We start from the raw sequence: 15,375 nt of genomic DNA, 5'->3' as shown, positions 1-15,375 counted from the left end.
CTGAGGGGAAACAGGTAGCAAGAAAATAATTTGGAAGCAGCAGACCACGCAAAGAGATTCGTGGAAGAAGGCACACTGATTAAACGCCACACATGGCTCTGTCAATTGGTCTACAAACTGAAGAAGCAGGCTACCCTCTTAAAACGTGCCCATTGAGCACAGCTCTTTATTTGGCAAAGCAGTTGAAGATGCGCTTAAAGCGCAAAGGGGAATATGATGCCCTCAAATCCCTGGGACAGCTTACTAACGAACCCTTTGGGCAAAGGGAAGGCTCAAACTCACACCGGTTTAGAGGACAGAACTCCCAAAGGTCCTCTAATTACAACCAGGGTGGGCAAAGTTCATCCTGGGATTCTTCACAAGGGCAGTCCTCCCAACAGGGGCTGTCAAAGAGGCCAAAGAAGATCTAGAAGTAGTGGCAGATCCTCCTCCTCAAGAGGGGGCCTCAACCCCTCCTAAGCAATGACCACCCGCCACAGTTTCCCTCCCATGCCACTCAAGTAGGAGGTCGTATTCCACACTCCTACTTTGCCCATGCATGGGAGGGATTCACATCGAACAAGTGGGTACTTTCCACTGAGGCGGAGGGGGGTATTGCATAGAGCTGATTCAAACACCAGTCAATCACCTGCCAAGACAAAGAAGAACAAAGCATCATGTTGCAAGAGGTCAAAGCACTGCTACTAACGGACACATATAACTCGTCCCGGCAAACCACCTGAACCAGGGTATGTATTCAATGTACTTACTTGTGCCCACAAAAGACCTAACCATACGCCCTGAAAACACCTTTGTCAAGCCACGAAAATTCTGCATGAGAATGCTACAGGAATTAATCCCTCTGCTAAACGGGGTGGGGGGGCTACATGACAATCTTGGATATGAAAGATACATACTTTCATATTTCAATGTTCCCAGCACACAGAAAATTCTTGCGCTTCAAAATAGCGAAGCAACACTACTAATTCAAGCTGCTACCCTTTGGTGAATACTCCAAGGGTATTCACCAAAGTACTAGCTGTAGTGGCAGTGCATCTAGGCAGGGAATCAATCCCAGTGTACCCTCATCTGGCTGATAACGGGAATCCCCCAACCCCAAATTTACAAGCAAAATACCAAGAGAACAATCCGTCTCCTGTTCCAAATGGGATTCTCAATCAACGAGAAAAAATCTCGTCCAAACAAACAGTTCTTAGGAGCTGTCCTAAGACTGAAGAGGGTCTAGCCTTTCCATCAAACAAGAGTGCAAAACATACTACTGCAAATACCTCAGTATCTAGCCGGTCGCCAAATAACCGGATGCAAAGCAATGCGCTTGCTCGGGATGATGGCATCATGTATTTACCTGGTTTGCACGCACGGCTGCGCATGTACTCGATGCAAGAGTGGTTAGCGACAGTGGTCTCAGGCAAGTGGTCAGTGGGACAATCTAGTAGTTGTTTTGCTAACCCTAGCTGAAGCACTACGCTGGTGGACAAAGGAGAACCTGTTAAAGTGAAAACCCTTTCACAACCCTGCAGGTCACAACAGACGCATCACTCACTGGGTGGGGAGCCCATTACCTTCACCACACAGTGCACGGCCTGTGGACACAGATGACAGCCCAAAATCACATAAACCTGTATGGACTGCTAGCAGTGCTCATGGTCATTCAAGCTTTCCAAGTGCACCTGTCAGATCAGACTGTACAGGTCCTCACGGACAGCACCCCTGCCATGTTTTACAAAAAACGAGCTGGGGCCACACGCTCTCCAAGTCTGTCCAGGCTAGCCCAAAACATGTGAAAGTGGGCACTCAAGCGGGGCATGTTCCTAACGTCGCAACATGTTCAGGGGAACTTAACTCTCTAGCAGACTCATTGAGAAGAGATCCTCTACCCGAAGAGCACAAGTGGCAGCTCAACAGAAACATCTTAAATGAGATCTTCTCCATATGGGGTTATCCCCCTTTTGTACTTGTTCGCCACAAGCCAAACACGCAATGCCCAGACTTCGCATCCAGGTTTCCCCAACACAGCTTCAAGGGGAATGCCTCGTGGATGAACTGGTCAGGGAAATTTGCCTACGCTTTTCCCCCAACACCGCTACCGAGCAGGATAGTGAACAAGATGCACCAGAAACAAGTGACACTAATCTTAGTTGCTCCTATGTGGGTGAGACAACCTTGGTTTCCACTTCTGTGCAAGCTGGAGATGTGCAATCCAATCTAACTCCCTTGCCCCTACAACATGCTCTTGCAGCACGGGGACAACGTTTCATCCACACCCTGAATCTATGAACTTGGCAGCCTGACTCCTGAAGTCATATAATTTGGCCATTTAAGACTACCTCAAAGGTGTATGGAAATCCTCAAGGAGGCACGAAAACCAGACAGCTATTTTAACAAATGGAAAAGATTTGTAATATGGTGCCAGTCAAAAAATGTAAACCCAATTTAATGTACTCCATCACACATTCTTCATTAAATGCTCCACTTACTAGACTCCAACCTAGTATTTAAGTCAAGGTTCACCTAGCTGCTCTATCCGCGTACACCACTTCTCAAAGCAAGGTGTCCTGGTGGAAAGTCCCTGTCAATAAGGCATTCATGGAAGGAGTAAAAAGACTTTACCCTCCCATTTCAAACCCGCCTCCAGGGTGGGACCTAAATGTGGTACTAGCTAAGCTCATCGGATCCTCCAGGCCCTCTTTGAGCCTATGCATAAATCCAGCCTTAAACACCTCACAAGACAGCTTTTCTGGTGGCTATCACCTCCATAAGAAGAGCCAGATAACAAGCTTTGTCAGTGCAAGACCTTTTCTTTGTTATCCGCAAAGACAAGTTGGTACTAAGAACACAAACTAGGTTTTCACCTAAGTTCATAACTAACTTCCATGTCAACTAGTCCATTGAACTACCAGCTTTCTTTCAAACCCCTTCAAGCTCAGCTGAGTACTCCATACACTAGATACAAGGAGGGCGGTCCTTTAATATGTAAAAAAAGACAAGAGCGCTATGGAAAACAGACCAACTGTTTGTCTCCATGGCACCTGCAGGGAAGGCGATCGTGTTTAAAAAAAAATGCCATCTTCAGATGGATAGTTAAATGCATACAACTCTGCTACTCTCTATCAAAAAGGCTCTGCCTTTCACACTAGGAGCTCACTCTACCAGGGGTACAGGAGCTATTTTGGCCTTTATTGCAAACGTCCCGCTGGACGCCATTTGCAAAGTAGCTACATGGAGCTCTATTCATACCTTTACTCAGCACTACTGCATTGACACACATTCTAAAGCAGATTCACATGGGGTACAAGTGGTAGTAAAAAAATCTATTTGCCGCTGTACCTTCTCACAACCCACCACCTTCACCAGACACTGCTCGCTAATCTATGCATACATAGCATGTGATCTAAGCAGATCCACAAGCATCAGAAGGGACATTGCTCACCGTAATCATATTTCTGATGCTTGGATCAGTTAAGATTCGCATGCACCCACCCTTCCTCCCCTGTGGATTAGAAGGTGCATAGATGTTTCTGGCTTTATCTACTCTTAACTGTTTTATTACATCTGTACTTGCGGTACACTTCATGCTACCTCATGTTAGAAACAAAACAATCTGCGGGATCTCGATGTGTGGACCATCGGTACAGTGGACGTCACACTAGGGATAGTATTACTGGCATGCCCTGTCGACGTCCCTTTTTCGAGTTTTGAATACAAAAAATGTAATACTCTGCAGCTACCACTAGAGTCGGCATGTGAATCTAAGCAGATACAAGCATCAGAAATAAGATTACAGTGAGTAATGTTATATATTTATAATCTCACACACACAATAGCCCAGGAGTTAAACACCTTTTGTCAGCTTAGTTGTCTAAATTATGCACACATCACACCATTTCCTATTATCTGAAAGTCCATGATAACTAGCTGGTGGCAAGTGCACATATTTAAAATCTTAATTTTCCAGCACCATTGACAATCTAATGATTGTTATCCATGCCGGAAAACCATGCTTCCTTGCCTGTTTACTCTGTTGTCCGTCTCTGTTCCAGATAAGGGAATACTGTTAGTTTCAATTACTATTGCCCGTAATGGCTTGTTCTGATTAATAATAGCTCTGAGTGTAATTTACATATGGCTATTGCAATTGCTCGTAGGTAAAATTTCATTAACAGAGCCCTTCAATTGCCACAGAATAGGCACATTTTGAGAAGGAAATAACTTTGTTGCAGGTTTATCAGCACACATATTGGCCCATAATTAGTTTTGGAATGTTTCATTCTGATCAGATAAGGAGCGCATGTAATAGTTTGGTTTCATATGAATTTCTGCCATCTGGTTATTTACCGCTGGACAGATTTAACCAAATTTGGACTGCGTTTGGTCAGCTTAACTTGTTTTGCGATGTTGTGCTACTGTGGGGGAGGAATTGTCTAGTTTTGAGCAGATAGAAAGTTGTGGCTTCCTACAGGGCTAACTAAACATGTTAAGTTGCAAACTACTAGCCAGGCATTGAGTCACCCACCCCTTCAGTTCTCCACATTACAGACAAAGCACACATTGCTTTCTCTCCAATAGTCAATTAGCACCAGCGAGTGGCGAGTGCAATGTTTCAGGGCTTGCTTTTTAGCAGCTGCTAGTAATTTATGTTGTGTTCAATAATTGAGCACCTCTTTGTGTGAGGCTTTGCCATGCAATCTCTTCAATTGCCACTTTTCCTATGTTTCTCTTTTTTGTGCTCATGGTGACTATGGGTTGTTGATGCAACCACTGACGCTCCAGCATGGCTGTACATTTTCTGAGGATATAACCTGTACTTTGTCCAAGTTGCCTCTTGACTTAGCGGCTGTAAATGCCTAACCTAAACAATGCTTTACTCTTAGCACTCAAAATGAATAAATAATTTTCTGATATTGTTTTGAAGGAAGACGTTGAATCTTTCATGAAGCAACCTGGGAATGAGACGGCAGATGTAGTGCTGAAGAAGTTGGATGAACAGTATCAGAAATATAAATTCATGGAACTTAACCTTGTTCAGAAAAAAAGGAGGTACTTTTTGCATTCTGTTGTCAAAGTTCCTAATACTGTTTTGTTAACAGGTTCCCTATCGTGGTGTCCATGGATAAAACAGTTATGATGCCTCCTGGTGCCTCATCACTCCAAACTTGAATACCTTTACTGCCACCTCTTTTTGACTCCGTTGGCGATAATGTCTCCATGTATTGGTTCTAATGTGGAGGACCCGCCAGCCCAAATGCTGGTTGTTTTTCCTTCACATAGCATCCAAACTCAGAATTAGGCTGGTGCAGTAAAGTCGTTTTATTGCTGTTTAGCTGCCCCACCATACAATTCATATTGCCCTTTTCTGCTATACAGTTGCGTAAAACCTCAATGCAAAATGTGCAATCTGTGGTTTTTGAGAAAAATCGCTACTGTATCCTGTTGCAGTACAGAACTGACTGTCATACATATGTTATTCGATTTATACCGTGCATCGCTGCCATTTTCATTGTGTCTGGGTGCTCTGGTGGATCGGGATTGGAAGAAGGGCTGGGGGGAGGGGCTTAGTGGGATAGAGGAGGGGAAAGCTCTAGACCACTTGGATATGCTGTTTGTAGTTTCAGTACGTAAAAACAAGTCGCTTTGTTAGGCAAAATTGTATGTAGTAACCCTGTGGGAGACTACACCAGCCTTGTCCTCTTGGCTATAGGGAACCCAACCTTTGGTATAGGCCTATACTACACAGGTTGGTAGAGTGACTGAGCAGTCACGCTTATCTCAAGAGGGATCAATGTGAGCTGTAGAGATGCAACATTCACTGTGATAGGTATTCAAATAACACTTATTCGAATGGATTGGGTCCTCCAACGTATTCCACATCTTTGACATGTAATGTCCACAGCTGTGCTACTTTGGAAAATTTTAGGCAGCAGGCTTCCTGCGTCGATGGCGTTGGGTCGATGTCCCTCGAAGGCCTCCGTCGAGGGTGATGTCACCGGATGTTATAAATGGGATGCACGGCGCCTCTAGCCTCAGTTCTGTTTTTTCCACAAACGTGTTTGCTTTGAGAACTCGGCACGCCTCGCGTATTCATCGTGAATATGTCTTCTTCTACGCCTCCGACTCTGTGGTCTGGCTTTAAGACTTGCAGGGACTGTAAGTCTAAGATGTCGATTATGGACCCGCAATGCTTTGTTTGTGATGTCTGGGCGAGAGTCATGACACTGACGACTGTTTGAAATGCCAGTCGCTGACTTAGGTCGGGGTTCTAAACCCAGTAAGTCCCGCAAACGGGATGTCCACCGACAATTTGAGGTGTGACTCTCCTCGTCGGTAGGAATCCCGGGGATCTCGGTCCCGGAGTGGGTCCCGCGAATCGTTGTCCTCATCTAGGAATTCCCAGAAGCGGCGTCACTGGTTGCCTTCCCCGTCCTCGTTGGAGGATGGTGCCGCGAGGAAAGTGGCTTGTCCCACTAAGTCCTCGACTCCAGAGGAATGGCCTGCCTTCAGAAGCAGATGCTGGCGATTTTTCAATCCTAGGACACAGTCCGTCCACGCCTTCGGAAGCCGGCATGGAACGTTCTCGGTCCGATGCTAGAGTGCCTTCGGGCCTGGGTCCTAGGCACGATACTCATCGGGAACCGTTGAGGTCCCGTTCGGGCAAGGTTCAGCTTGATCGCCAGAGACATGCTAGATCCAGGTCTCGGTCCCCAGTGAAACCGTAAAAATCTGGTAAGGGCTCGAGGTCGGCATCGACTCCTGTGTCTGTCAGATACGGATGTCGAGGCTTTGCCTTCACACCAGCCCTCGGCACCGTTGTCACCGCCGTCAGCGTTGTCCACGACGTCGTCGCCCTCGACGCCATTGGGTCCTTTTGGCCAGAATTTGACGATGGAGGTCCCAGGTACTGTGGATCCTCCAAGGAAGGCTACATTGAAGTCTGTTAAGGATTCCAGACCCACTTCTGTCCCTAGGCAGGAGTTCTTACTTCCTCTGGATGATATCTATGAGGAGAGGTCAGATTTGGAATTTGACCCTGTTGAGCCTGATGTGGCTCCTGTCTTTTCCGGGGACAGTCAGTTGGAAGATTTACGTCAATCACTCCATGATGCCAGTGGCTTGGACACATCTCCTGAGGTGGAGTGTGGCAGGCCTGAGTCTGGGGCTCATGCAGAGTCCTCTTATAGGACACTGATGGCTAGGGTTACTGAGTATCTTGGTTGGTCTAGTCCTCCTGAGGCATTTGTGCAGGATGACTAGACTGATATTTTGGATCAAGGTCCGTCCTCTGACCCAGTGTTACCTTTTCATTTGACTTTTCAGAAAAGGGTGACAGCTGCTTGGCAAACCCTGGAATCTCTTCCGGCGGTTAACAAGTTGGTAACTACAAAATACTGCCCTTCCAGTAGCGACCCCAGCTACCTTTTCTCACCCCACTCCCGTGAGTTTGGTGGTTCAGGCGGCTACGGCCACCTCGAGGCAGGTGGTGTACCCTACCATCTCTCCTGATAGGGGGGGGACAAACGCTTCGATGGTTGGGCATGCAAGGTGTTTTCTGCGGGGCGTATGCTTTCTCTAGCGGCTGAGCATATTCCCGAGGGGGAAGAAAGGGATGGGTTCCTTGCTCTCGTGCAAGATGGCAAGGATGCCATGTGTTAATCCCTTCAGTCGGAATTGGACACGTCCAACAGTGTTAGTCGGTCCATGGCTGCAAGCACCATTATACGCAGGTTTGCGTGGTTGCGGAAGTCTGGTTTTGCTCTGGATGTACAAAGCCGCCTTCTGATCATGCCCTTTGATGGTTCGCATTTGTTTTCTTTGAGCGCAGCCGTGAGTCAACCTCTGCCTTTTCGTCCTAGGGGACAGCAGAGGAGGGGAGGTTCCTTTCGTTACTAATCCAATTTTGGTGGGACGCGAGGAGCCTCCAGTCAGAGGTCAACGTAAAAGTACCGGTGGTGGTCCGGGGGGAGATAAAGGTGCCACAGCTGCTCAGGCAGCTGCCACTTTGCCTTCAGGCGGTGCCGCAGCCGCTCCAAAACAACTGAGGCCATGTTCCATTGTTCGCCGGTTGGGGGCAGACTGTCTCATCATCTCAAAAAATGGTGATCTATTACTTCGGATGCGTGGGTTCTGGATACAATAGCCCACGGCTACTGCCTTCCCTTCCTAATGCGGCATCACGACAATCCACCGGGGACTGTCTCTTTGAAGCTTCCGGATCCGCTCCTTGTGCAGGAAATCTTAACCCTGCTGGAGAAAGGCACTATAGAACTGGTGCCTGTAGCGGAGAGGAACAAGGGATGGTATTCCCCCATATTTTTTTATTCCAAATAGACTGGGGATTGAGACCCATCTTGGACTTGCGTTGGTTGAACAAACTCCTCAGGAAGGACAAGTTAAAGATGGTCACTCTTTCTCAGGTCCTCCAGGCCTATGGACCTCAGGATTGGTTGGTGTCTCTGGACCTACAGGATGCTTACTTTCATGTGCCGATTCAGCCAAAGCACAGACAGTACCTGAGGTTTGTGGCTGACAGCTCGCACTTTCAGTTTCGGATCCTGCCATTGGCATTGACCTCCGCCCGAGGGTCTTCACCAAGCTATTGGTGGTGGTGGCAGCGTATCTCAGGCGATGGGGGGCTGGTGGGGCAACGGGATGGGGGGGGAATTCACGTCTACCCCTACCTGGACGACTGGCTGATCCATGCACGATCTCCCGAGCAAGCGATGGATCATCTGTCTCACCTGCCGCTCCCTCCACAAGCTGTGATTCTCCCTCAATTTTAAGAAGTCTCATCTGACACCTTCCTAACAGCTCCAGTACATGGGGGGGGCTGTGTTGGACACGTCCTTGGAAGTGCTCGCCTCCCAAGGTGAGGGCTCATCACATTGTGCAGATGGTGGACAAATGTCAACGTGCCCAGCGTCTTCCGGCTTTCGAATTCTTAAGGTTGCTCAGCTTCATGGCATCCTGCATTTTTCTGGTGCCAGAGGCCAGGCTGAGAATGAGATCCCTGCAATGGGTCCTCGAGGTGCAGGGTCACAATTCTCGGGCAAGATGTCGGATCCCGTTCAGATTCCATTATCGTTCTTGCAGGATCTTCTGTGGTGGGCCAACAATGGGAATCTGATGAAGGGGGAGATGTTTTGGCAACCGAGGCCGGAGGTGACAGTAGTGACGGACGCTTTCCTCACAGGATGGGCAGCTCATGCTGACGATTTGACCGCCAGCGGTCGTTGGTCTCCGTCGGAGTCCAAACTCCACATCAACCTGTTGGAGTTTAGGGCCATCAGGCTTGTCCTGAAGGCTTTTCTGCCGTCTGTGTGGGGGAAGAGTGTCCTGATCATGACGGGCAACACAGTGGCCATGCAATACCTCAACAAAAAAAGGGGGTGGGAGGGTAAGGTCACTCCCATTGTGCAGAGGGGCAAAGCAGCTCTGGTTCTGGGCAATCCAGCAAGGAATATCCCTCTCGGCAGTACATCTGGCTGGAGAGAATGCAGCGGCAGACGCTCTGAGCAGGCAGAGCACGGTCTCTCACGGGTGGGAGTTGGTTCAGGAAGTTCTTCTGGAGATCTTTGCCCTTTGGGGAACCCCACATGTGGATTTCTTCGTGACCAGTGCCAGCCGGAAGTGCGAGAGATTCTGCTCAAGGGAATTTCCTCCGAGAGGAGCCTTAGGAGACTGATTCGTCCTGTATTGGCCATTCCCAATTCTGTATGCATTTCCTCTGGTCCCCGTCATTCCTCAAGTGTTAAGGAGGTGGCGGAGGTTCGGATCCCACATGATCCTCATTGCTCCGGATTGGGCCAGGAGACCGGGGTACCCGGACCTTCTAGAAATGTCCATCTGTCTGCCCTCCACGCCGTCTTCCCTACAGAGGATATCTCGGTCTCTCGGTCTGTCTCGCAACCAAATCCCTGTACCGTTGGCGTAAGTTTTGCGACTGGTGCAGAGGACACGATGTAGATCCTTTTCAGCCAGTCGTCCCATGGTTCGGTCTTTATTGATTTCTTTGGCCCACAGTGGTCTTCAATTGCTCATCTGAAGAATGTTATATTTTAAGATTCCTTTGATTTCCCAGTTTCTAAAACGGCTCACTAATTTGTTCCCGCCGTCCCCATTTCAGGTGCCGGTATGGGATCTGAATTTGGTCTTGAAATTCCTGATGGGTGCTCCATTTGAACCTTTGCCCTCTTGTCCTTTTGAGACCGTCTTTCAAGACGGTTTTCTTGGTTGCTGTTCCATCCGCTCACAGAGTGAGTGAATTGCAGGCCCTTTCATCTAAGCCACCCTATACTGTGTTCCACAAGGATAGGGCTGTACTGGGTGTATGTCCTTCCTTTATACCTAAGGTAGTGTCTTAGTTTCATTTAAGCCAGAAAGTGGTACTTCCTGCTTTCTATCCTCCTCCTCATCCTGGTAAGGAAGAGGAGCGGCTTCATAGGTTGGACCCTAGGAGAGCTCTGAGCTTTTATATTTCTAGGATGGCCAGGGCCAGAGTGGACAATCAACTCTTTGTGGGGTATGCTGGACACCGATGGGGCCAGGCTGTTACCAAACAGACCTTGTCCAGGTGGATTATCCTCACCATTACTGAATGTTACAGATTGGCGGGCAAGGACCCTCCTGAAGGATTGCGAGCTCACTCCACTAGGGGCGTGGCTACTTCCACAGCCCTGCAGAGGGGAGTTCCTATTAGGAATATTTGCGACGCAGCGACATGGGCTTCTATCCACACCTTTGTCAAACATTACTCCCTGGATACACTCCATGGTCAAATATGGCCTTTGGTAAAGCGGTTCTGTATTCTGCCATCTGATTGGGTATTCTAAATTCTTCTCCCTCCTCCATTTTCTGGTACTTCTTTGGGAGTCCGTTATAGATGTGGAATACGTTGGAGGACACAATCCATTTGAAGAACAAGTTACTTACCAACTGGTAACGTTCTTTCGACTGGATGTTCTTCCAATGTATTCCACATCACCCTCCCAGCCTGCCCCTCTGGAGAAATTCCTATGCTATTGCAGCTTGCGTTCTCTCAAGGCTATGTGCAGTCAAGCAGGCATTGTGTACAAGCATGTCGCACTTTATGGAGGAAAAAACATGAACTGAGGCTACGGGCGCCGTGCGTCCTATTTATAACATACAGTGACGTCGCCCTTGACGGAGGCCTTCGAGGGACATCGACCCTACGCAGGACGCCCACTGCTGAAAAATATTCGGAAGCACAGCTGTGGACGTTACATGTCAAAGATGTGGAATATGTTGGAGGAACATCCAGTTGAAAGAACTTTACCAGTTGGTAAGTAACTTGTTCTACTCAAGGTTCCTTATTAAAATAATTATTTATTAATTGAACAGTAGCCTTTTTAGAAAGGGCAATATGCAACAAACAAAAAACTTAAAATATACACTCCTCCGGTTTCAGTTAAGTAGATCACACTTTGACACTCAATGTAATACTGAAGGTATGGGAACAGGATTAGGTTAGGGAAGGAAACAAAGGTTTACAAGTTTCTCTCAACAAGTAAGTACTTTACAATCCCCCAATGAAGTATAGGTTAACCAGCTATAAAAGTAACTTATGTATGACTTTTGAGGGACAGATAAGTCGGAGGGTAAGAAGAGTCTACAGGGAGCCAAGACAGCCAATGTCAATTGAGCAAAGTCTAGCGGAGTTGAGGCACTTCTTGAAGATGCCACAAAAGTCCTGCACAATGTTAAGAGAGTTTGCAGAAAAGAATCTGTTGGGCCACAAGCTGTAAGACTTGTGAAAAAGCAATGAGGCAAGCAACTCTGCAAAGGGCAGCCAATGCAAGTTGCCAGTGAGAACCAGCAAGCTACACACAACAAGAGGTAAGTACCCCTAGTTAGACATTACCTTAGGTTGGAAGAAGAGCGTCCAGCTGGCTTCTGTTCCTGTTGTAGCCCTGCAGATCCTGTGTTCCTGGGCCTCAGTCGTGGGGACAAGAGGGAGGATGTCTGGGGCACTACGGTTTGAAGGTCTGCAGCAGCAATGGGCTTACTCAAGATAAGCAGCACTTCACGGTTTCAGCTACTCGCAAATAGCACCACCACGGTTCACCTTGTGGGCTCCCCTTGCTTTTGGGGTCCAGCACTCTGTTGAGGTGGCTCAGGCTTGGGTCGACCTGCTTCGAGGGAGTCCTTAGGATATTCCTAGAGCTCGGGTCCGGCTTAGACTATGCACTCGATTCTGTTGTTCCTGTCCCCTGGCACTCTGTTCCAGCAGCAGCGTCAGCAAAGCAGTACAGCCAGCAGGGAGAGGGGTTCCAGGCAAGTTTGTCTTCGGGTTGATTGGTCCCACCAACCCAAGGGGAGAAGTCGTCCTTCCTGGGCTTTTCTAGTTGATTTGAAATTAGGAGCCTCCGCACTGCAGCAGGGCTTCACCGGGCAAACCAACGGTCCAATTTCTTCTTCGGTTCCTTGGTCCAGTGGTCGACTCTGCCTTCTTGCATAAGACCTCACCTTTTATGCAGGTTTCCCCCATTCATTCACAGCATAGGTGTCACTCACACAGCAGGATGGCTGCCCTTCTAGGACAGCCAGCCATCCAGCCAATCCCCTTTTGGGTGCATTCCTGTAACAAAGGAGACTAACCACAGGGAGATTCGGCAACCTCCCTTGCTTCCTGCCCTTCCAGACATCCTGGAGCGAGAGGCGGGTTTCACCAGTGAATCCCGCCAAAGACAAAACTATCAAAGGGACCAAACCTGGTTGACGTGCAGAGTAAAACCCAAGAAGTTCCTCGCACGCAAGAAATGGCGAAAAAAGAAGCAGCTGAGGATTCAGCCTGCAGTAAAAACGCACAATGGTAGGAAAAATAAACCAATGCCACCAGCCATTGATTATAGTGAGGGTAACATAAGAATTTTACATGATAAAGTAGAGAAAAGTGGATACTAAGTATCCCCCTAGCACACCACATGGTGTGTGCTGGGTCTACAAAGAGGAAAACGTAAGTAAAGTCAATTTCACTTTACTACTCTTAGAAACACTAGTTTATCCAAGAGAAGGTATTTAAACCTTAAGAGAAATCCAAAGGACTTCTCTGGGACACTGCACTGAGGGTGCTGTGTGTCACAATAGAAAAGGTGATGCCTATGGCGTTTGTAAGACTCCAAAACCAAAAGAGAAACGGAGTCTAAATCAGATGAAAATACATGAGTGAGAAAAGTTTTGCTCACCCCAGGATATAAAATCAAAAGTCCCAAGTCCAGCAAAACAGTTGGGGGGTCTCTTAAGGTAGAAGGGAGTAAGCACAGAACTGAGAATTCTCCCTAACACTGTGCTGGGTTTGTTTTTTGTTAGTATGGGTTAGGTGGTGTTTGTATGCATGTGTATGGAATGATTTATGTGTAGTTGGGTTAGTTTTCTGTAATGTATTGTGTGCATTTTGTGGTGGTTGTAGGTTTCTGCTTTGGTAGGGGTGTGTGTGTTTGTGCTTGACAGCGAATATGCAGTATATTGGACATTTTTTTTCAGTAGGGTTAGTTATTGATGTTAGTAGTCTGTTCACATTCTTCTGGTGGTTTGTGTTAAAATGCTTTATTTTTGCAGAGGCATCCAGGTTTTGGGTGTTTCCATTGACAGTGTTTCCTGTTTAGCTTGTGAGTTAGAGCCATGATTTTAGCAATTTTCTGAATTTTAGGTGGTCGTCTGTTGATCATAATTCCTTCAGGAGTGAGTTCCAAAGTTTTGCTGAGATGCAGGATAATGCTGATACACCACATCCCTGCTTGAGAATTGTTTTGGGGTCAAGGCAAATGTGGTTGCTGGATGTTCGTTTTCGGTTAAGTTTGTAGATTGAGATTGTTCTCTGTAAGAATTCCGTTCCTAATTTCTATGGTTGGTAGCCAGTGTTGGCTCTTCAGTGCTGGTGTGATGTTTTTTTTGTTAGCGAGTCTGAGGAAAGGTCTTGCAGCGGTTATGGGTGAAGGGATCGAATACAAAGGATCGAAATGCAATACATTTGAGTCAAAAGGACTGAAAAAGAAAAGACCACATTTTTTTTGTTTTTTTATTTTTTTGGGGGAAGAGGGCAAACCCCTGTTTTTAGGCCAAAAACCATTAATTTTACCTATACCAAAACCCCCAAAAAATAAATGTAAAAAAAAAAAGGCATTCAGTGTTTTTGTTTTCTTTTTTTCTTTTTTTTTTTCCGGTCCTTTTGACTCGAATGTATTGCATTCGATCCTTTTTGTTTTTGAATGAATGACTGGACACCCTTGCAGCTGCGTTCTGTATTCGCTGTTGTTTTTTGGTAAGGTACTTCAGCATTCTGAGAGAGATGCTGTTGGCGTATCTATTGTCATGAGAGATGATGGAGAATGTTCCATGTGGGAAAGTGGAGAAAGGCAGCCCAGGGTTTCTAACCACTTGGAAGGTTCTGGTCTTTACCATTTTGGTAGGCTATGGAATGTGGTGTTGGATCAACTGGTCGTTGGGCGTGATCATGATTACTGTTTTGTCTGGGCTCAGTTTGTCTGTTGGTACTCATCAAATGGTTTGTTTCTTTGAAGCAGTTGATATGAGTTGGGTCTTGCAGATGTGGAACAGCAGTGGTGAGCGTGATGAGCCTAGTGGAACTCTGCAGGGTGCTGAGCTGAAGGGTTTTAGCCACGTTGTTTCTGTTCTTTTTGCGAGGAAGGACTAACCATAGTAATGCCGTGTTGCCAATTTCCTATTTCTTCGAGTCTTCTGATGAGCGTTTAGTGATGGACTATCAAAAGCTGCTGATATTAGTGCTGATGTGACATTGCGTCTGCTTTTAGATCATCCCATATAAATAGTAATGCTGTTTCCCTTCCCCCTCATGGATCTGAAGCCGACTGGTGCCTGGTCTAGTATTTGATTTATGTAAATATTCAGTAGAATCTGCCTTTTTGTAGCATTCTTGGTGTTTGTTTAGTTTCATTAATAGTTTGATTTTGATGCATTTAAATTTTATGTTCTTCAAATAACAATATTCATGTAGATAAATGATCAAACCATATTTGACTGGGTATACTATTATTAATATCAAACTTAGTAATAAAGTGGGATTGGAAACACTATTCTTTGTGCCTTTTGAAAACCCTTAAAACGTCAAGTTTATTCCGTATGTGTCTTTACTGGTCAAATTCTATATCTTCCTTTATTGGTCAGTGGTATTTTAAATGCAAAATATTGCTTTGTGTTGTTGCCAGGTTACAGTTCTAATTTATCAATGCAAAAAACTGTTTTCTATTAACAGGCTAAAAAGTCAGATTCCTGAAATTAAACAAACATTGGAAATTTTAAAACACATGCAGAAGAAAAAGGTACATTTTCATTCTGGCTTTTTGTCAAATGCTGTATTTACATGGTGGTGCATTTACTAACTGT

General features: G+C 46.5%; 1 protein-coding gene across 1 annotated transcript in view; it reads left to right on the top strand.

Moving 5' to 3' along the window:
* VBP1 (VHL binding protein 1) overlaps positions 1-15,375 on the top strand; it is a 98,891-nt gene that overhangs the window by 17,076 nt on the left and 66,440 nt on the right. Inside the window, exons 2-3 of the mRNA XM_069612638.1 lie at positions 4,913-5,037; positions 15,245-15,311. Of these exons, the coding sequence (XP_069468739.1) occupies positions 4,913-5,037; positions 15,245-15,311 (192 nt within the window). The remainder of the gene's footprint in view (positions 1-4,912; positions 5,038-15,244; positions 15,312-15,375) is intronic.

The sequence above is a fragment of the Ambystoma mexicanum genome, chromosome 5p, assembly GCF_040938575.1.
Source record: "Ambystoma mexicanum isolate Mex_15411 chromosome 5p, UKY_AmexF1_1, whole genome shotgun sequence".
NCBI classification, from domain to species: Eukaryota; Metazoa; Chordata; class Amphibia; order Caudata; family Ambystomatidae; genus Ambystoma; species Ambystoma mexicanum.
This window is presented reverse-complemented; position numbering and strand designations above follow the sequence as displayed.